Source organism: Miniopterus schreibersii (assembly GCF_964146895.1).
Source record: "Miniopterus schreibersii genome assembly, chromosome: X".
Taxonomy (NCBI): domain Eukaryota; kingdom Metazoa; phylum Chordata; class Mammalia; order Chiroptera; family Miniopteridae; genus Miniopterus; species Miniopterus schreibersii.
In genome coordinates this window covers 75,555,261-75,576,438 of record NC_138104.1, presented here as the reverse complement: position 1 = coordinate 75,576,438, position 21,178 = coordinate 75,555,261, and the positions used below count along the sequence as shown (strand labels likewise).

The following is a 21,178-nucleotide window of genomic DNA, read 5'->3' as shown; positions in this document are numbered from 1 at the left end:
AAATAATACTTTGACAGTGCTGTAAATGTAAATTGGGATCCTTCCCATGTGAAAGCAAATGGCAATTGACTGTTTTCCAGTATGTGAGAGAGAGAAAAGCATTGCAGAACCAGTCTCCTTTAGCTTCCTGTATTTTCAGTGTTGAACCATATTAGGAACTACTGATGCTATTAAGTGCTACTAATTTATTTAAACTTTGTTAGTCTTCCTGAGCCATCCATTTTTTTTCATGGGCCACATAAGGCTATTCTAAGAGAATTTATTGGACCAACACTCTACCTTCTGATATCATTAATTAAAATGGTAATCTCTTTTTGTCCACCATGTATTCTATACTGCTTTAAAATAAAAACTTATATGGGCTTGCGCATTTCTAAAGATTCTCATTTATCATGTGCAATTCATATGGACCAAAAGGTGAACTTATATTTCTTCTGTTTTACAATGCCAGATAGAAGTGTTTCCCAGTCAGACATATCCAAGTCAGTAATATATTTAGATGAAGAAGATGTAAGTACTTCACATAAAATCCACTCGAACATTCCTATTTTCATCCTAATTTTCACCTTAATTCCATCAATTGTTCTATCTCTATGTCCTACCAATCTAACTATGGCCCTTATTAGGACTTCACTAATAGATTTTGGAATCACAGTATATTATTTTTCTGTGTCAAAGAGTCACAGAAAAGTTTCTTCTTTATTCCCTGGCCATTTTACCCACACATGCTCATATGGCCTTGGGTTCCCAGCTGGGTGTTGAGCCTGGCTGGAGACCAAGATAAACCCTGAGTCTATACTCATAATAAATGAATGAATGAGAGAAAAGGGAAAGCTTTTCCTTAATGTCTAATGACAATTACTAATGTGGAAAGAATGATAGAATTTGAAAAATAACCATTGTAGCAATAATTGAATCAAGAAATAATCATTGGTGGATGTCAAAGCTATTGGTTGAAAGTTTAATGAGGAATGAAATAGTTATGTAATCTCAATTTATGTCTCCACAGATTACTCATTAATTACATAGGGAAAATTGGAAATTTTACAATGGAGAAATCTGATAGACACTACCTTAACTGAATGATGAGAGAAAAAAAATTTTCATTTGGAAATTCCTTATAATCTTACCTTCTGGAGATCATATTAGGCTTAACAGTTCAGTAAACATCCTTCTGGAATGTTGAAGCTGTTTTGGATATGACTGTCCAATTGTTCGAGAGATATTTGTTGAGAAGAATATCCTTTCCTCACTGAATATCCTTGACACCTTTCTCAGACAGCAATTGACCATATATGTATGGGTCTATTTCTAAACTATATTTTGTCTCACATATCTATCTTGACAAAAATACTGCAGCATAAGTCTTGAAATTAGGTAATGCACATCTTTTCCCTTTTTTTCAAAATTGTGTTGGCTATTCTAGGTCCTTTTTATTTTCATACGAATTTTATGATCAGCTTGTCGATTTTTAAAATATATATCTATTGATTTCAAAGAGAGGAAGGGGGAGAGAGAGAGAGAGAGAGACATAGAAACATCAGTGATGAGAGACTCACTGATCAGCTGCCTCCTGCACGCCCCCCACCAGGGATCGGCCTGCAATTCGGGCATGTGCCCTGACCGGGAATCAAACTGGGATCTCCTGGATCTTAGGTCGATGCTCAACCTCTAAGCCATGCCGGCCAGGCAGCTTGTCAATTTTTAATTCTTAAATTTCTTTATTGATTGTGATCAATGTTGTTTGTAAAATTTTTATTTTAAGGAAGCTACTGAGACTGTTTTTTTGTGAATGTTCCATGTGTACTTGAGAAAAAGTATATTCTGTATGATCCGAGTGTAGTGTCCAACACACACACGCACACACACACACACACACACACACACACACACACACTAAAAGTTCCACAGTATTAATTATGTTGTTTAAGTTTTTTATATCGTTACTCATTTTTTTTGGTCCACTTAATCTGTTTAATTCTGTGAATGGTATGTTAAAAGTCTCCCATTAGAGAATGTTTCTATTTCTTCTTGCCTTTCTGCAGGTTTTGGTTTATACAGGCTTTTGCTGTACTACTTTGTGCATAGGTATTCACAAGTATCTGTATTGCTATATCTTCATTGCTTTCAACATTACAAAGTATGATATAATTGCTTTTGTCTGATATAACTGCTTTTGGATGTTACTTTGTCTGGTATCAGGATTTTCACCCCTGCTTTTATATTGTTTTCATTTGGTAAATCTTTGTCCATTTCTTTAATTTTAGACTTTTTGAATGACTGTGTTTTAAGCATTCTCTTGTATATATAGCATTGTGTTGGGTTCTGCTTTATGAGGCAATGTGAACACTTTTTTCTTTTAATAGGTGAAGTAGGCCCATACACATTTATTTGTATTACTGTTTGGTAATATAAATAATACAAATATGTTTGGTTTCAATTATTTCATTTTAAATTATGTTGTAATTACTTTGTGTATTTGTTATGTTTACTCTGTTTCCTTCTCTCTTGAGTGTTTTCTTTAAATTTTTTTGGTAATCAAGAAGGTTTATATTTTTATGCTGGGGAATACCTTTGAGTTAATACTTTTTTTCTTTCTTTTTATTTACTTATTTACTTATCAAAATTGTATATATTTACCGGTTGCCCTGTTTCCCTCAAGATTGAGGAATGAACAAATGGGGGAATTGTAACCGAGTGAAATGCATGGCCTCTGTGAATCCATCTTGTTCCAGCCTGCTTTGTTCCCATGGCCTTCAGGTTAATAGCTTCTGTTTAGTCTTGCATATAGACATGCTAATCATTAGACAAATTCTGCCCGTGGCTTGAGTTTTACAAAAACAGCCCCTCTATTTCCCCTTCCCTTGACAGAAGGGAAGCCTGAAGTCTGTACTTTTTTTTTTTTTTTTTCTAGTAGAGAAAATAGTAGAAAAAATTGTAGTCTATACTTTTTTAAGATGGATTTGAGGTATCACTAGGGTGCCCATCTTCTTGATTCAATAAACCTTTCCTTACTCCCCTCCCCAAATTGTATATATTTAAGGTATACAACATGATGATGTGTATACATAGTGCAATGATGACTGTTGTCAAGCTAATTAACATATCTCCTCACATAGTTACCCTTTTTTTTGTTTGATGAGTGCACCTGAAATATTACTCTCAGCATATTTCCATTGTTCAACACAGTATTATTAAGTATGGTCATCATGCCTGTACATTACATCTCTAGACTTATTCATTCTACGTAACTGTAACTTTGTCCTTTTTGACCAACATCTCCCTATTTCCCCCACACTGGGTAACCACCATTCTACCCTCTGCTTTTATAAGTTTGACTTATTCTTTAGGCTCCACATATAAGTGGAACCTTATAGTGTTTGTCTTTCTCTGTCTCATTTATTTCACTTAGCATAATGCCCTCAGGGTATATCCATATTGCTGCAAATGGCAGGATTTCTTTCTTTCTCATGGCTGAATAATAATCTATTGTATATATACCACATCTTTTTTATCCATTTATCTTTCAACAGACACTTAGGTTATTTCCATGTCTTGGCTGTTGTGAATAATGCTCCAGTGAACTACCTGCTAATAATGCTAATAATGCTCCAGAATCACTATCTCTTCAGTATAGTGATTTCATTTTCTTTGGTTATTTACCCAGAAGTAGGATTTCTGGATCATATGGTAGTTCTATTTTTATTTTTTTAATAATAAAAAAAAATCTTTATTGATTTCTGAGAGAGGAAAGGAGAGGGAGAGGCAGATAGAAACATCAATGATGAGAGAGTCATTGATCGAGCCCGCAACCGGGCATGTGCCCTGACTGTTAATCGAACCCTGATCGCCTGGATCCTAGGTCAACGCTCAACCGCTGAGCCACGCCCGGTCGGGCTCTATTTTTAATTTATTGAGGAACTTCCATATGTTTTCCATAATGGCTGTATCAATTGACTTTTTTCTTATTAATCTTTTATCATCTAATTTGTCTCTCAGCTAGTCAATGATCTTATTCAGCTTTCCCCTTTTTCTTTCTCTTCTCCCATTTTTTTAATTGCAGTTTTTCTACTTTTTCAGAACACTTAATGTTTATATGTTATCCTTCAATCATGACCCCAACCTTATTTTAGTCTTAGCTTTACGGTTAAATGTATGACATGCTCATTGTCAGTTCTTTTGCCAAAATTTTTGCATTCATCATTTTTGGTTGGATGAAGGTCATTGTTTAGCATCATGCTGTGCAATAGAACTTTCTGCAATAATGGGAATGTTTTGTGTCTATAATGTCTAGTACTGTAACTAGCCACATGGGGAAATGTGCCTAATCTGACCAAGGAACTGAATTTTAAATTTTATCCCATTTTAATTCATCAAAATGTAAACTTAAATGGCCACATGTGGCTAATGGCTACCATATTGGACAACACAGCTCTAATAAATTCCTTAGGAAGGGCACACATGTTCTGGCACATTCCCAACTGTTTTTCTAAAAGCCTTGATACTTGAAGGGTATCTTGGCTGGATACAATTTTCTTTGCTTATACTTGCTTTCCTTAAGTTTCTTGAAAATGTTGTTCTACTATTGCTTTGCTTTGTATGTTGTTTTTGAGAAATTGATGCCATTCTAATTCTTTGCCTTGTAAGTTATTTCATCCTTTTGCCTGGAGGCCCTGAGGAATTTAATAGTTTTTAATAAAGCTATTAAATTCTAATAGTTTTATTAGTATATGTCTCAGAGTTTATTGTTCCAGGTCAAATTTTTGGTACCCATTGGGTCCTTTAATTGTGTTGAGGTTTGTTTTATGATCCAGGATATGGTCTAGCTTGGTGAATATTCCATGTGTACTTGAAGAAACTGTTAATATCTTTATTTTTGAGTGGAAAGTTTTGCAAAGTCAATTGGTTGATCAAAGGTATTCAGTTTTTCTATATCTTTTTTGATTTTCTGTCTGTCAGTTCCTTTTATTACTAAGAAGTGTTGAAAGTTGGAAGCTATAATTGTAGATTTGCCCATTTCTCCTTTTGGTTCTTTCAGTTTTGCTTCATGTATTTTGAAGCTCTATTATTAAGGCAATCTTCCCCACACTCCTGCTCCCAGGGATCCTCCTTCTTGGTCCTCTGGCTGGCTTTATTTTCTCTACTTTGGTATTCACTTTCTGCAACCAAGCTTGTCCTTGGGGCTAAGTGGTGGGAGGTTAGAAAAAGGCAATGGGGATCTTTCCCACACTCTTCAGAACACTATTCCTCTGGCCAAAGGAAAGGATTCCTCTCCCTTAGAGTTTGAGGCACCTACTGCTGCACGGTTGCAGCTTTGGCACTGGGGCTTATTTTGGGGAAGGGCTGCATGAGAAAAAAAGGATTTCTCCTATTTTCTCTGGCCCACAGGAGCCCTCCTTCAATCTTCATGTCATATTGGCGTCCCCACTGACTCTGTTCTTGGTGCTTCTTTCAAGCTCTGTGTTCTCTCTTAGCCATCCATTTATTCTTGTGGCTTCAGCTAGTACTAAAATGCTATTGCTTGCCAGTTCTTGATCTATCTCATTCTCTCCTGAGCTCCAGAATCACTTGCCAATTGGACATCTCTATTAGTATGTACCACAAATAGTCCAGCTCAAGTCCAAGATCTATCTCAGTTTCCCCTTTTGACAACCGTGTTCTCTCCTGTCTTGCTAATCTCAATATATGGCACTATACGGCACTAGCCTCAACCCAGCTGTTCATGCTATTATCTTAGGAGTAATGTTGTCTCCCTTTCTCTCACTCAACACTACTTTTGTATAATTTATAAATAGAAATATATTGTGGAAAGGTCAGAAAATATTCTGATGGTGTAAGGAGTCAAGTATTTTGGAGACTGATCTATAGAAAAAAAAGTTGACAATTCCTCCACTATCTGGCCCCAAATGTCTCTATAGCTCAGTGAATTTCAACCTTTTTCATCTCATGGCACATAAACTAATTACTAAAATTCTGCGGTACATCAAAAATATATTTTTTGCCACTCTAACAAAAGTAATAGATATAATTTTGATTCATTCACACTGGACAGCTATTGTTGTGTTGGCTGTTGTCTTTTTGTTTATTTATTTGACAATCTAAAGGAAAAGAGGTCAGTGCCTCTGACTAAATAGTCAGGTACTTATTACGTATTTTAAAAATTCTTGTGGCACACCAGTTGAAAATTGTTGCTATAGCCCTTTATCTCATCACAGCCTAAAGCACTATTTTCCTGTCATACTATCCTATATGTAGTTTTATAGCTCACCATGTGTGTTTTGTGTCTTCCTGACCTTTCTTATGGTATTGCCCCATATTCATGAGGGAAATGATACTCTTATTTAAGGATTCAAAGTGCTGCCTCCCCCAGTGAAATTCAATCTGATAACGCAAAGTGGAATCTAGTTCTCTCCCTCAGAAAGCCTATAGCACCCTGTACAGGTTCAGCATAGCTCTTGTAACACCTCATCACAGGGATGTGTTCATGTACAAGTATCTTTACTGGGGTATGAGCTCTTTGAGAGCAGGCACTTCTTCTCTTTTCTTTTTGTTTCCCCAGTAACTGGGACAGGTCCAAGTACACAGTGTTAACTCAGTATTAAGTGGTTTTTTCTTCATGAATTGATAAAGTAACATAGAAGCAGGGCTGCTCTGGGCCACCCCAAAGTATAATATCAAGCAAGATAGAGTCATGTGTCTAGTGTAGTTTTTCTAGTCAATTCTCAATGGTGCTTTATTGAGAGAATTAGCTCCCAAACATCTTTTCCATGTGTCCCATTCTGATCATTGCAGATTGTTGTTACAGGGATTTGTGTCTTTTGAGGACGTGGCTGTGGATTTTACCCAACAGGAGTGGCACAGACTGGACCCTGCTCAGAGGACCATGCACAAAGATGTGATGCTGGAGAACTACAGCAACTTGGCATCTGTGGGTGAGAAATATTGTCCGTGTAACTCCTGGTAGCATGTGTTTCCTATTTTGGTTGCTGTAATGTGTATAGCCTTTGTAGAGTTTAATGATACTTTAGTTTTAGATTTAAAGGTCACAGCTGATTGATCAGTTTGGGGCACCAGGGAGAATGTGTGTGTTCTCACTTCCCCCAATGAAAGGTTTAAATGGGCCCCCTTCCTTGTGCAGCTCATGAAGATGCACCTTCCTCCTCCATCAGAGGCCCTAAAGCTCAGACAACTTGGCCCACGTCCTGTGCCATTTCCCATTAACAGGCCTCTGCGTGGCCAAACCAGAGATGATCTTCAAATTGGAGCGAGGGGAAGAGCTGTGGATATTAGAGGAGGAATCCTCAGGCCATGGTTACCCAGGTGAGCAAACAAGAACTAGATATATGGATAAGAGGGGAGATAAGAGCCTAGGAATTCAGGTCTAAGGTTATCTTTCAGCAGTATTTTTCAGGAATCTTTCTTTAGAGGTCCTTGTTCTTTGAAAATGACTGGAAGACAGAGGTCTGTAGGCTTCAGATGCCTAAATCACACATCCCAATATCATGCTCACACTTAAGTGCTCTCTCCTATTTTATCTTGATTTTTATGTTCATTTACCACTCTTGTCTATCCCTGCCTGCTACATTTTAGACATTTATCCTTAGCCAGTCTCTCTCTCTTTAATATTCTCAATGCCTTCCTTCTCTCCATTACCTTGGATGCCTTCTGTTGTAAGCACGCATTTATTCATGAGTGTCAACTATATGTTGGTCATGTTCTAGGTGTGGGGATCCAGCAGTGAATAAACTAATATCTCTGTTCTCCTGGAGCTTGCAATTCTACATGAGGGAAAGAGACCAGAAGCAAACAAATGCATAATGTTTGTAGTGAAAAGAAAACCAATGCAAGATAAGAAGGATAGACAATGATGGGGTGTATGCTTTTAGGGAATGTGGTCAGGGAAGACTTTTTGGTGAGGTTAACATCATTGCACCAACATCAGTGAAGTGAGAGAGATGGAGCCATGTAGATTTTGAATATTCTGGGCACAGAGATCAGTAAATGGCAAGCCAAGTCTGAATGATATTTTCTAGTAATAGCAAAGAGACCAGTGTGGCTTAAGCATGGGTGGTGAGAGTGTTAAGAGGCGATATCAGAAAGTTAGCTGGGAGCCAAATTATGTAGAGTTTTATAGGCTGTGTTAAACACTTTAATTTTATACTGTGGCAGGGAAAGCCATGGCTGGGTTTTGAGTGAAAGAGTGATACGATCTGATTTGTTTTAAAAGGATCTCTCTCACTGCTGTGTGGCAAGAATTCTGTTGGGAATAATGCCTTGAGGCATGATAATGACCTTCTTCAGCATCAGAAGATTCAAACTTTGGATCCAACTATTGAATATAATGGATATGAGACAGTCTTCTACAAGAAAACGGGCTTTGTGGAACATAAAAGGACACACACAGGAGATAAAAACTTTGAATGTCATGAATGTGGAAAAACTTACTGCAGGAAATCAAACCTTATTGAACATCTGAGAATACACACAGGGGAGAGACCCTATAAATGTAATGACTGTGCAAAAACATTTAGTGCAAGATCATACCTCATTGCTCATCATAAAACTCACACAGGGGAGAAGCCCTTTGAATGTAGTGAATGTGGGAAATCTTTTGGTAGGAAGTCACAACTCATTCTACATCAGAGAATACACACAGGAGAGCGACCCTATGAATGTAATGAATGTAGGAAAACCTTTTCTGAGAAGGCAACCCTCACAATTCATCAGAGAACTCACACAGGGGAGAAACCCTATGAATGTAGTGAATGTGGGAGAAAATTTCGCGTTAAGATATCCCTTACCCAACACCAGAGAACTCACACCGGGGAGAAACCCTATAAATGTGGTGACTGTGGGAAAAATTTCCGTGCAAAGAAATCTCTAAATCAACACCAGAGAACTCACACAGGCGAGAAACCCTATAAATGTGAGGAATGTGGGAAATTCTTTAGAATGAAGACGACTCTCAATAATCATCAGAGAACTCACACAGGTGAAAAACCCTATCAGTGTAATGAATGTGGGAAATCTTTCAGGGTGCACTCATCTCTTGGGATACATCAGCGAATTCACACAGGAGAGAAACCTTATGAATGTAGTAAATGTGGTAATGCCTTCTATGTTAAAGCACGCCTCATTGAACATCAGAGAATGCATTCAGGAGAGAAACCCTATGAATGCAGTGAATGTGGAAAAATCTTTAGTATGAAGAAATCCCTTTGTCAACACCAGAAAACTCACACAGGAGAGAAACCTTATGAATGTAGTGAATGTGGAAGTGCCTTTTATTTGAAAGTACGCCTCGTTGAACATCAGCGAATTCACACAGGAGAGCGACCCTTTGAATGTCAAGAATGTGGGAAAGCTTTCTGCCGTAAGGCTCATCTCACAGAACATCAGAGAACTCACATAGGTCGGCACTTGCCTTATGCTATGGAGAAAGCTTCCCCGTGAAGACTCCCCTCACCATTTGAGCAAGCCCTTTGGACCGTCTGACCACCAGGTCACACAGAATGCACCTATAACAATTTGGCTCCTACACTGGTGTGAAAGTATGTGCCGATCCCCTTAGGGGATAGCTAGTTGTTTTTATTTTGTTTGAATTTCCCTAATTAGTGGTGAGGTTGAACATCTTCCTCTCTGCTGATTGCCTATTTGGGTTTTTCTTCTGTGCATTGACTATTCAAATCCTTTTGCTCACTGTTTTCTATGGGCAGTTTATCTTTTACCTCTTGGTTTAAATGTTGTTTTTTAAAATATATGAGGATATAAAAATTCTTTTTCAGTCATGTGTGTTGCAAAGATCTTCTCCCAGACTGTGGCTGGTTCTTTAATTTAGTTAACTCTTTTCTTCTGTTCAGATTTTATGTTGTAATATTGTCAGTTTCGAGGTGATAATACTCTTCTATGCTTTCCTCCAAAGTTAAAGTTTTCCTTTCAACATTTAGAATTTTTATCTACCCTGAGTTTTTAAAAATGTATGAATTCTGCAATATATAATGCTATATTGCTTTTAAAAACTTTAATATATGGTATCACACTATGTCTAAACTTCTACAGCTTGCTTTTTAAATGAAATGCTTTCTTTCCAAGATCTATTCATGTTGATAAACATAGGTCTAGTTTATTCATTTATGTCTCCATTTCCCTAGTGAAAGTCATTTGTATTGTTTCTGTGTTCACTGTCTAAATCTAGAAGTGGAATTGACAGGTCATAGGGTGTAGGCAGTGTCCCACTTATTAAGCTATTGTGCACCAGCTCCAAGTCTGCCCTCCTATACTGTGCTTTGTGATGCTGGGGCATGACTCTACAAAATACATTTCTGTCTTGCCAGATGCTCCCTGTTGGGCCTCCCTATTCATATGTGTCTCAGGCTAGCATTGCTTCTTCACTGGAGCAGTAGCAGTTCCTCAGAGTAGCAGCAGTTTAATCCAGTTTGCAGTTTTCCAGCATTCACACAACCTATGGTACCCCAGCCCCCTAGAGACCTTAGCAGCAACTGGCTGGTGCCACCTCCTTAGAGGTATGAGTCCCAGCCACATGAGACCTCCTCCTCCTTCAACCTTCTAATTTAAAAAAGAAAAAAATCTTTATTGATTTCAGAGAGGAGAGAGGAAGGGAGAGAGAAAGATAGAAACATCAATGATGAGAGAGTTGTCATTGATCAGCTGCCTCCTGCACGCCCCTGACTGGGGCTCTAGCCCACAACCCAGCAATCGAACCTTGATCTCCTGGATCCTCGCTTGATGCTTAACCGCTGAACCACACCCGGCCAGGAAAAAGCTAACCTTTTAATAGAAACTTTGCTCATATACATGTATGTACATATATATTTCAAAATATAATAATGTATAGTAGGGGTTTACATATATGCTTATATGTAATATATATGTATGTATAAACATACACATACACAACTCCCAGAAACATTTCTGCTTTATACATTCATTTTGTTTACCCCCATATGCACCACCTTGGTTGCTCTTTATTCCTTTCTGTATTCCTTCCAAGATTGTTTTCTTCTTTGCCTGAAATAATACCCTTTAGAGTTTTCTTTAGTGGAGGTGCTTTAGCGGCAAACCTCAACTTTGAGTATGTTTTCTATTTTGCATTATTTGATAAGCAAAAGCAGATCTTTTATCTCTAATATTTGGTGACACTATACCATAGTAAATTGATGCTAAATTAAATACCTTTTTTGCTTTTCCCCCCTGAATGTTCCATAATGATTATGATGACCCAGAATATTTGAATTAATTATTAGATGCCCCAAATACAGCATACACTTGAATATACATATTACACTTTCTGCATTTTGTATACAGCATGCCCTCACCCCAATCTACTAAGTACTAATTAAATTTATTGCCTTGGTCTGTTTGGCTCAGTGATTAGAGCGTCAGCCTGCAAACTGAAGGGTCCCGGGTTCAGTTCCGGCCAAGGGCACGTACCTTGGTTGCAGGCTCGATCCCTGGCCCTGGTTGGGGCTCATGCGGGAGGCAATCAGTCGATGTGTCTCTCTCACATCCATGTTTCTCCCCCCCCCCCCGAAAAGCAATGGAAAAAATATTCTCAGGTGAAGATTAAGAAAATAAAGTAAATTTATCCATGCCATCTCATCAGTTCTTTCAATCTCCATCCCATCCACTTAAAACATTAAATTTGATGTTTTTTGTTTTGTTTTTTGCAGAACTCAGAGAAACGTTTTACTTAACATTCAGATGGAAAGATGCATAGGGCAAGGTATGGGGAAAGGATATGGAACTTTCATGTCCTTTAAGTGCACCTTTCTTCCCAAATCTCTATATGTTCACTGTCTTTGAAGTTCTCCAAAGCCTACCTTGTTGGGTGCTTATGAAGGTTTCATAATGCTGATTAAATCAGTGGACATTGGTGATTAAACTTAATCTCCAGCCCCACTCCCCTCCCAGGAGTTCTTTATTTTTCGGAATTCAATGGGGTGACATTGGTTAATACAATTATATAGGTTTCAGGTGTACAATTCTATAATACACCCTCTGTATATTGCATTGTGTGTTCACCACCCCAAGTCAAATCTTCTTCTATCATAATTTATCTCCCCTATAACCTCCTCTACCTCCCCCATTTCCCTTTCCCTCTAGTAATAACCATACTGTTGTCGGGGTCTATGAGTAGGGTTTTTTTGGTTAATCCTCACCCGAGGATATTTTTTCCATTGATTTTTAGAGAGAGTGGAAGAGAGGAGAGGGAAGGAGAGAGAGAGAAAAAAACAACATTGATGTGAGAGACACATTGATTGGTTGCCTCTTGTACAAGCCCTGACCAGGACTGGGGATTGAACCTGCAACCCCGGTATGTGCCCTTGACTGGAAGTTGAACCCTTTTGTTCATGGGTCAGTGCTCTAACCACTGAACAACACTGGCCAAGGCTATGAGTGTTTCCTCCCCTTAATTCCTTTACCTTTTTCATCCAGCCTCAAAACCAACCACCCCCTCGACAGCTGTCAGTCTGTTCTCTATCTATGAGTCTGTTTCTATTTTGTTTGTTAGTTTGTTTTGTTCATTAGATTCCACATATGAGTGAAATCATGTGGTATTTGTCTTTCTCTGGCTTATTTCACTTAGCATAATGCTCTCCAGGTTCATCCATGCTGTTGCAAAGGGTAAGATTTCCTTCTTTTTTATGGCCAAATTTGATGTTTTAAAATTATTATGGAAAATGTCAAGCATAAATAAAAGTAATCTATAATGATAGAAAGCACATCAGTGGTTGCCTCTGGGTTGGAAATTAACTCATAAGTGGTAGGAGGGAACTTTCTGGAGTGGTGAAACTATCCTGTATCAATTGGAGTGTTTGTTAATGAATGTATACAATAATAATCAAATGAGTAAACTTAATATCTGTACATTTTATTGTAAATTTTATCTCAATTAAAATTTAAAAACAACAATAAGCCCGGCCCATGTGGCTCAGCGGTTGAGCATAGACCTATGATCCAGGGGATCATTGTTCAATTCCTGGTCGGGGCACATGCCCGAGTTGTGGGCTCAGTCCTCAGAAAGGGGTGCGCAGGAGGCAGCCAATCAATAATTCTTTCACCATTGATGTTTCTATCTCTCTCTCCCTCTCCTTTCCTCTCTCTGAAATCAATAAAGACATTTAAAAAACCCCACAACAATAAAAAGTTTCCTCTTCCCACACCAGGAGCTGCCTGGGAGAAAACCAGGAATCTTGAGCACTAGATCAAATGAAAGACATTGGCAATGGGAGACTTAGTACTCCCAAGGCTTTAGAAGTGGTCTTACTCCATGAAAATGACCTTTACTGAGGCTCCATGATGGATCCTGCTGGCCCTCTTAGCTACTGTCACTTACATGGTCATCCCCCTACTGTGTGTATTTGAGTTTCAATAGCCTAAGCACGTCTCTCCTGATGCTCCATTAGCCCCCAGGACAGTAGGTTTTACCCCCAGGACATGTCATCACAGTGTCTATAAACATTCCATTAACTTACAGCAGTTCTTGTCACCTCCTTTAGCCTAAAGCACAATGTCTGCTGACCCACCATTAGCTCACAGCATCTTATCACTATTTTTTGCTTCAGCAAAGTCTGTTGACCCCCCCCCCCATTTCTCATAGCATCATGTCTCACCACCTCTTTATCTGCCATTACAACTTTTTTATTTAAAAAATTTTTATTGAGATAAAATTCACTAGATTTAGTTTTAACCATTTTAAAGTGTACATTTCATTAGTTTTTAAAATTTTCAATTACAGTTGGCATGCCATATTATACTAGTTTTAGCTGTACAGCATAATGATTAGATATTTATATAACTTATGAAGTGATCACCCCAATAAATCTAGTACCCATTACAATTTTTGCTGACCCCCATTTGCTCACAGCATAGTCTCTTTTCACCCTTTTAGCCTCCAGTTTAGTGACTGATGATCCTCCATTAACTCAGGATCATGTCTTTTTGCCTTCCTTTAGATTCAGCATGGTAACTGCTGACCTCCCATTAGCTCACAGGGATGTTTTATTGCCTTTCTTTAGATGTAATGTTATGTCTTGTTTGACCCCACATTGGTCCTCACCATTTTGTCTATTGACTTCCCATTGACTACCATACAATGTATTTAACCCGATGAGTTCTAATCACAGTTTCTGCTCATCCTACATTAGCTCTCACTGCTATGTCTGATTTTTTATTAGCCACCAGTACAGTGTCTTGATTCCCATAAACCCACAGTACAGCACAATTGCACCAATATTTATCTGCTGTTCTACAATTTGCCACCAATATGGTGACTTTGATCCTCCTGAGCTCCAGTACAATGTCTGTAGAACTCACATGACCCTGTCATGCAGTTTTCTGATTCCCCATTTACCAAGTTTCACATTTTTTGTTTTGTTTTTCACCTGAGGACCCATCAGTGTCTGCTTTCCTTAAAATAGCCCCCATGTATCTTCTGATCTTACATTATATCCTATCAGTGTATCTGCTGACTATACATTAATGTCTTCTTACTTATTAGTCACCTTCAGAGTATGACATTTAGGGCCCATCACCATGTTTTTGGTCCTTTCCGTAGTCGAATCACTGTGTCTGCTGAATCCCACCTGCTTTAGCCACTAGTATTGTGTCTTTGTCCCGTTGAGGCCTGAATAGGGTCTGCTGACCCCACATCAGCCCCCATCATGGTGTCTGCTGATTTTCCATTAGCCAACAGTACAGTTTCTTTGACACCTGTGAGACTCTAGCATGTATTTGCTGAACTTACTTTAGCTGCTATCACTCTGGTGATTCCCACAAGAGCAGAGACTAACCTACATGAACTTCCAGCACACTATCTGTTGATACCACAGTAGCTTCACCTTGCTGACCACAAGTCAGCCATGAGTACAGTGTCTTTGACTCTCTTAAGTCCCAATCACAGTGTTGCTGACCCTGCATTAACTTGTCTTCACTGTGCCTGTTGATCCCCACTAGCCACTAATAGTGTCTAAATGCAGTGATTCCCCAGTACAGTGCATGCTGACCGTACCTTAGAACCCATCACTGTGTATGCTAACTCTATAATAGTCTCAACACTGTGACTACTGACTACCAGCCACTAGTTTAGTCTTTGCCTCATGTTTCTCAATCATGGTATCTACTCCTGACCCTATATTAATTAGTGTCATCACTATGTCTGTTAATGTTGGTCACAAGTAGTGTCTTTGATTTTCATAAAAAATCAGTCCAGTGTCTGTTGACCCCACATTAGCCCATTATCACTCTGTTGATTAGCCATTAGCTGCCAGTAAAGTGATTTTTGTCTCCATCCAAGCATCAGCCCACTCACTGTCCCATCCTTGCAGGTGCTGGTCCTTCATTATCCACTAGTACAATGTATTGACCTCATGAGTTCCAACATAAGGCACTATGCTGAGACTCATTAGAGCGTACCCTACATTAGAGCCCTTTATGGTTTCAGATGATCCTGTATTAGCCACCAGTACAGTGTCCCCATAGCCATATCTGCTGGCACTATATTAACTCACATGACTCTGTTGAATTCTCACTAGTCATCAGTATAGTGTCTTTGATCTTTGTGATTACTCCTCACATTTTTTAATAACCTTGTATTAAGACCAGTAATTGTTCCCTGATCTCTCTACATTGGTTTGTTGGCTGTTCTTTCAGTCCCTGCAATTATTCCTTGGATTCTGGTGGTTTCTCAGTCTTTCAGACTGCTTTCTTATTTTTTTGTTCCCTGCACTTCAGAGGCTGTTTCTTGGTCTTTGGGCTGTGGCTTGATCCTCAGGGTCTATCCCCTGTTGCTCTCGCTGTTTTGTAGTCCCTCTGACTGTCCTACAAATACAAGGACTGTTTTGTGGTCTCTCCAGATGTTTGACAATTGCTCTGTTCCTCAAGTCCAGATACTGTTCCCTTGTCCTTTCAGCTGTTTCCTTGTTTCTCTGGCTGTTCTCAGCCTGAGATTGGTCCCTTATTTCTCTGTCCTAGGTATTTATAGCTGTTCCATGACATTTAAGGATGATTTCCTCTTCCATTTGGCTGTTCTAGAGCCTCTCTGGCTGTCCGTTAACTACAAAGACTGTTCTCTGGCCCTCTGGCTGTTTTATAGTCTCTCTGACTGTTCTCATCTCTGTAGTGACTGTTCCCTGGTCCCTATGGCTGTTTTCTAGTGTCCTGGGTTGTTTTCTCAGCCCTGGCCTATTGTCTGGAACCACAAACTATTCCTGCTGCTTCTGGTTGTTGCACAATACCTGAAATAGGTTACCTTACCCTTCCAGTTGTTACCTCAATCCTGTGTATGTTTACACTTCTTCCTTCTACCTATTTCCTGGTTTCTGCAATTGTTTCTCAACACCAAAGGCTGTTACATACACTAGATGTGGCCGGGGGCATTAAACAGCAAGTGGGAGTCTCAGGCTGCCATGGGAGTACCTTCCTTCCAGGTACATCTCTTTAGCTGTGACTGCCATGGAGAAGCAGACCCTACAGAGAGGCTGCCTGCTTCAGAGTCCTGGTGTGGCTACTGGCAGGATATCTGTAGTCTTAGAGTCACTACATTTCCTCCCTTTATCCTTCTAGAAAATCATTAAAGTGAATAAGTATATCGGCCCAGTATTTGGTGTTTCCATATTTAAATCTGCATGGGAGAGACTCTGGTGGCTGAGAGGAAGCACGTGTGGGTAACAGCCCTGCGAGGTGTGCAGCATGGGGTCAAGCTCAATGGGTAGCCTGGAGCTGGCTCTTCCTTGACCCGAGCCTTAGTACTTCTCCCTAAAAAAAGGCCTCACAGCGCTGGGCAGTTTTTCTCAGTGGTTAGAGCATAGGCCCATGGACCGAAGGATCTCACGTTCGATTCCCAGTCAAGGGCAGGTACCTTGGTTGCAGGTTCGATCCCCGGCTCCAGTTGGGGCAAGTATGAGGTAACCAATTGGTGTGTCTCTCTCACATCGACGTTTCCCTCTCTGTCTCCTTCCCTCCTCCCTCCCTTCCACTCTGTCTAAAACGTCAATGGGGAAAAAATGGACCTCATAATCCCTACCCAGAATCCTTCTGAAGTCTGTACTAAGGATGGAAGATGATTCATGGGTGTATTTGCCCCTTGATAATTTTTTCAGGTAAAACCACAGAACTCTCATAATAACTTCATGTGTAATATTACTAATGGTGATCCAATTTTTACACAGGCAATGTAGTGTATTAATGAAGAACATAATGGCCCGGCCACGTGGTTCAGTGGTTGAGCGTTGACCTATGAACCAGGAGATCACAGTTTGATTCCCAGGCAGAGCACATGCTTGATTTCAGGCTCGATCCCCAGTGGGGGGCATGTAGGAGGCAGCCGATCAATAACTCTCATCTCATCATTGACATTTCTGTCTCTCTCTCTCTCTCACTCTCTCTCTCTCTCTCACTCTTCCTTCCTCTCTCTGAAATCAATAAAAACATATTAAAAAACCAAGAAACAAACAAACAAGAACATGGACACTGGAGCCAAATATGTATTCATATCCTGTCCCTTAATAGTTTCTTAGATACAACAACAAAAGCACACACTATAAAACAAAAAGGAGGTAAATTTGACTTCATCAAAATGTAAAACTTTTATGCTGTAAATGATACTATCAGTAAAGTAAAAAGTCAACCCAGATCCACACACACACATGAAGTCAACTCACAGAGTGGAAGCAATTATTTGCTAATCATATATCTAATAAGGAATTTCTGTCCGGAATATATAACTCTTAAACTCAATAATAAAAACAGAAATAAATAACCCAACTTAAAAATTGGCAAAGGATCAGAATAAACATTTCTATAAATGAGATATTCAGATGGCCTAAGCATGTGAAAAGCTGCTCAATATCATTAGGCATCAGAAAAATAGAAATCAATACCACTTCACATCCACTAGTATGGCTAGAAAAAAAAAAGGCAATAACAAATATTGATGAGGATGTGGAAAAATTGGAGTCGTCTTACATTGCTGGTGGAATGTAAAGTGGTGTAGCTGTTTTGGAAAACAGTTTGGAAATTTCTCAAAATGTTAAACATAGAATTACCATATGATTCAAGAATTTCATTCCTGAGTATCCACCCAAGAAAAATGAAAACATATGCCCATATAAAAACTTATACACAAATGTATATGGCAACATTATTTATAGTAGCCAAAAAGTGGAAACAACCCAAATGTCCACTAACTGATGAATGGATAATCAAAATGTTGTATATCCATACAATGGTATATTATTCAGTAATAAAAATGAATGATGTACTGATACATGCTGCAACATGGATGAACTTTAAAAACATGTTACTTCAGAGAAGCCAGTCACAAAAGACCATATATTGTATGATTCCGTTTATATGAAACTAAAATAGTGAAAACTGTGGAGACAGAAAGTAAACTAGTGGTTGTTTAGGGCTGGGGTGTGTGTGGGGGAGAAATGTAGAGTGACTGCTAATGGGTATGGAGTTTCTTTTTGGGATGATGAAAATATTTAAAAATCCTATTGTGATGGTTGCACAACTCTGTGAATATACTAAAATTAATTTAATTGTCACATTAAATGGATAAATTTTACTGTATGTGAATTGCATCTCAATAAAGTTTAAAAAATAAAAATATAAAAATATATTTTAACTAGGTCATAAAGAAAAAAATTTTAATTAGTGCATGCTTGCATTTTGGAAAAAAAAATTCTACCTTTTCCTTGTCCTGGCTGTGTGTCCTTGGGGAAATCATATTACTTCTCTATGCCTCAGTTTCTACATCTATAAAATGGGGATAAAATAATGCGTATTAATTCATAGAGACAGAGTGAGTATTAAATGAAGTTATATATGGAAAGTGCTTAAAACAGTGCTAGGCACATAGCTGTCTGTATTATTTGTAGTAATAATGGTAAATTTAATTTATAACTTAGTAGTGATAAATCTTAGTAATGCTTATTTACAATATTGCAAATAATGTTTTATTAGGAATGATAATTTACAATATTGGAAATTATGTATAATAGTAATAATTTCATGCACTTTGGCACCTTTAATTTAACTCATGATTTCGACACTCTCTCCCAAAGACTTTACAAATATTTAATATGCTTTTTGGAATATTTTTCTTCTGATGATGTTGCTCATACACTAATTTCTAGTGTGCAGATTCCCCCACTCACAAATGCCAACATTTTCAAAGACTTCTGAGGTCAACCATCCCCCCAAGTGATAATCTTCCTGTTCCTATTTCCAAGTAAGTTCACATTTTGAGGTACTGGGGGTTAGGACTTCAGTGTATCTTTTTGGAGGACACAATTCAACCCATAACAATTTCAAGTTATGCAATCCTCACGATGGACAAATCCTCATGTTTATAAATCTTTACTATTTCCAAGAGTACAGATGATAAATTTCCAAGCCCTTTGTAAATTATTCCCTTGAAAAGTCCCCTCTCTTCAGAGGGGCATATTCCCTTTTTCGTAAATACCCAACTGGCAAATACTGTTTTAGTTTTCTTTTGCTGTGTAGCAAATTACCACAAACTTAGCAGCCTAAAACAACACCCATTTATTATCTCACAGTTTTGTAGGTCAGAAGTCCAAGGAAGCTTGGCTGGGTTCTCTACTTAATGGCCTTACAAAACCGAAGTCAAAGTGTTGGTCACACTGGACTCTTATCTGGAGGATCTCAGAAAGAATTTATTTCCAATCTTATTCCGGTTATTGGCAATTCAGTACCTTGCAGTTGTAGCACCAAGGTTCCCATTACTTTGCTGGCTGACAGCCAGTGGTTGCTCTCTGCTTCTGGATTCCAACTGCATGCCTCACCGTGTGGGTCTCTTTGCCTTCAAAGCCAACTATGATGAGCCAAGTGCTTCTTATGCTTCCAACTTCTCTGATGCTTCCAACTACTCTTCTGCCACCAGGAGGAGAAAACTGCACTTTTGAAGGGCTCATGAGCTTAATTAGATTAGGCTCACTTGGATTATCTCCTTATTTTAAGGTTAACTGATTAGTAACCTTTTTTTTTTTTTTTTTAAATATATCTTTATTGATTTTAGAGAGAGGAAAGGAGAGGGAGAGACAGAGATAGAAACATCAATGATGAGAGAGTCATTGATCGAGCCCACAACCTGGGCATGTGCCCTGACCGGGAATCGAACCCCGATGGCCTGGATCCTACGTCAACGCTCAACCGCTGAGCCACGCCCGGCTGGGCACTGATTAGTAACCTTAATCACATTTGCAAGATCCTTTTTGTTATAATATAAAATAATCATGGAGTTATATCTCATCATATTTACACGTCCCACCCAGGGAGAAGTTTATATAAGGGTGAGAGGGATATTGTGGGTGTTTCTTAGAATTCTGCCTATTGTAACCACTTTTGCACTGTCTTCTTATTCAAAAATATCCTACTGGAATATCTCCATTGATAATCCCCACTGGCAAATCTCCTTTTTTATAAATACCCATTGGCAAATCTTTCATTTATTAACCTGTTGGGGAAAAGATCACTTAATTCAAAAATATCCATTAAAATATCTTCATTCATGAGTCCTCTTGACAAATCTTTCCACTGAGAGATAAAAAAAACATTGACATATAGCTCTAGCTGGTCTTGCTCAGTGGTTAGAGCATTGGCCTGTGGACTGAAGGGTCGCAGGTTAGATTCCAGCCAAAGACACATACCTTGGTTGCAGGTTCAGCCTGGTCAGGGCGCATGCAGGAGGCAACCAATTGATGTGTCTCTCTCACATTGATGTTTCTCTCTCTCTTTTTCTCTCTCTCCCTTCCACTCTTGCTGAAAAGCAATGGAAAAAAATATCCTTGAGTGAGGATTAAAATAAATAAATAAATAAAAATTAAAAAAACAAAACAAACAAAACATTGACATATCAACTATTGATGCCTGCCGTTGAAAAATCTTATTCATAAACACCTATTGGCCTATTTCTTACTTACAACCACTGTTGAAAAAAATTTCTCTTTTTATAAATAACCCCTATAATACATACTCCATTGTTGCTTGTCCATTGAAAAATATCTATATTCTTAAATATCCACCTGATGGTATAATACATTTATGACCTTTGATGACAAATTGCCTTATTTTTTAAACACCTGCCTATTGCTCTGGTCATTTTACAAAGATACCCATCATAATACCCCTGTTG

General features: G+C 38.6%; 1 protein-coding gene across 4 annotated transcripts in view; it reads left to right on the top strand.

Annotated features, from left to right (window-relative positions):
• ZNF157 (zinc finger protein 157) overlaps window positions 1-18,613 on the top strand; it is a 29,320-nt gene extending 10,707 nt beyond the window's left edge. For 2 of the 4 annotated variants that reach the window (XM_081126205.1, XM_081126206.1), the window contains exons 4-6: window positions 6,806-6,932; window positions 7,225-7,320; window positions 8,228-18,613. In XM_081126205.1, coding sequence (XP_080982331.1) covers window positions 6,806-6,932; window positions 7,225-7,320; window positions 8,228-9,453 — 1,449 coding nt within the window. In that variant the 3' untranslated portion in view covers window positions 9,454-18,613. Of the gene's footprint in view, window positions 1-6,805; window positions 6,933-7,138; window positions 7,321-8,227 lie in introns of those variants that run through there. The other 2 variants (XM_081126207.1, XM_081126208.1) reach the window with 2 other exon arrangements.
• Window positions 18,614-21,178: the final 2,565 nt, after the last annotated feature.